The 1856-nt window shown below is 36.5% G+C and overlaps 1 protein-coding gene across 2 annotated transcripts in view; it reads left to right on the top strand.

Moving 5' to 3' along the window:
• Window positions 1-1553, top strand: part of LOC107745207 (IGF-like family receptor 1) — a 4534-nt gene extending 2981 nt beyond the window's left edge. For both annotated transcript variants that reach the window (XM_016559064.1, XM_016559063.1), the window contains exons 6-7: window positions 269-406; window positions 507-1553. In XM_016559064.1, the coding sequence (XP_016414550.1) occupies window positions 269-406; window positions 507-823 (455 nt within the window). In that variant the 3' untranslated portion in view covers window positions 824-1553. The remainder of the gene's footprint in view (window positions 1-268; window positions 407-506) is intronic.
• Window positions 1554-1856: the final 303 nt, after the last annotated feature.

The raw sequence follows: 1856 nt of genomic DNA, 5'->3' as shown, positions 1-1856 counted from the left end.
AATGCACTGTGTCAGCTGGCCAATCAGAGCAGACTGTGCTTGTCAAAGGAGGGGGCTTTGTTGAAAATGACGTGTTTGAGAGAGGCGGGGCATAGAGGACCTACAATAATGTACAGTATTTGAAAAATAATGTGTTTTTTTGAACATTAAAGCATGTCAACATATTTTGTTACACCAAATACACAAAATAATGATCTTTAAAATAGCATCATATGACCCCTTTAACAAAACAACATGAATTTCTCTTGTGTTTTTAAAAAAATGCCAGAATTAAAAAAATGCTGTAATGGAGCAAGTCATGAAAGCCTGTCCAAAAAGGGCATTGCCACATATGAACAGTCCGTCTCATACAACATAATCAACGATGGTAATAACGATCACGTGACTGGATTGTCACACATGTTAGGTGGGTATATACGAATAACAGTTACACATAACCCTACATAACTCCTTTACAGTAATTTTCCAAGTGAAAAACTGGTGATTTGCCATAAATATTTTCACAGCACCTGAGGTCCATGATGCACCTCTGAAAACGGTGCTGGACAACTTGGATGTTCTTGAGGAGCTTGTGTTGGTATTAGACCCGGACATTTCTGGCGCCAAGAGCACTCGTCACCTTGCTGCCCAGTGCTCCTTTTCCTTTGCCTGGATAAATTATGCTTATTCCATGAAGGACCACAAAAGCCCCCTTGTTGCCGTGTTGGAGGGTGTCGTCACCAAGAACCCAGACTGGACTGTCGGCCACCTCGCTGAGCTGCTAAACGCTATCAGTCGTAACGATGCAGTGGAGATTTTGGCGAAGCTTCCTGCAGGTGTATAAGAATAATTCATGCAATATTTTAAGAACACAAACCAGTAATTTACTTATAATACTGTATTGTTGAACACAATCTCATAAGAATTCGTGAATTTGTATGATCTGCTTATGCCTCAGAGGGTTAATGCTTAGTATTTGTTCTAAAAATCGTTCATCGTAGTGGACAATTATACAAAATCGCCAACTTGGAAATGGTTTTCTCATGAGATTGTGTATTTTTCCCTATATATAAGTTCAGTATTCAGTTGACAGTTGAAGCACGCAATGCTTGAATAATGTACTCAGACTGACCGTCTAAGATGCAAACAAAACACTTCATACAGTTAACAGTGGATAACAGATGTTCATCTTGAGTCCATGTGGAAGCATTTGGAATCAAAGACAAGACACATTTTGGGGTTTTCCCTAACTGTTCCACCATCTCCATTTCATCCTAGTTCATCCTTACATGTTACACATTTAGTTTTATATAGCTTATATGAAACGTAACACTGCATAACACAATTTATATTTCACAATTTTTGTTAAACTACTAGAATTCATGAAAATGAAGTGTCTTTTTCTTCTAATCTTTTTATAAGTGTCATAAATCTTGGAAACTTAGAATTATTGGCAAACCAATATTCCAAGTTTTCAATTTCTTGACAGGATTTGGCCACAAACCCTTTCTGAAAGCATTGTTGTATCATTAGTTATTAGTAGTGCACAATTTATTCTTTTGTATAGTCAGCACAAAGATCACAATAAATCTTGAACTTTTTTCAAACATTGTACATCTTTATTAAGCAAAAACACTATAAATAAAAAAAAAAAGTGCATAGAAAAATTGAACAGGTTTAGAAATATGTATACAACTATTTACAAACTTAGGGGTCATTTGTACAAGGTAGCAAAGACGCATGTTTTTTCATTTGAAGTCTTTTTCAACACAACGTTGTATTTTTAAAATAGCCTACACAGGAACAGACAGAATTTCTTTTCCCAGGAAGCTCTGGGAGACGCATTATCACAGGAGGTCCTGACTAGTGCTTTGCAT

The sequence above is a fragment of the Sinocyclocheilus rhinocerous genome, unplaced genomic scaffold (assembly GCF_001515625.1).
Source record: "Sinocyclocheilus rhinocerous isolate Xijiao unplaced genomic scaffold, SAMN03320098_v1.1 scaffold257, whole genome shotgun sequence".
NCBI lineage: Eukaryota > Metazoa > Chordata > Actinopteri > Cypriniformes > Cyprinidae > Sinocyclocheilus > Sinocyclocheilus rhinocerous.
Note: the sequence above shows the minus strand (reverse complement) of the source record. Positions and strands in the feature narration are given on the sequence as shown.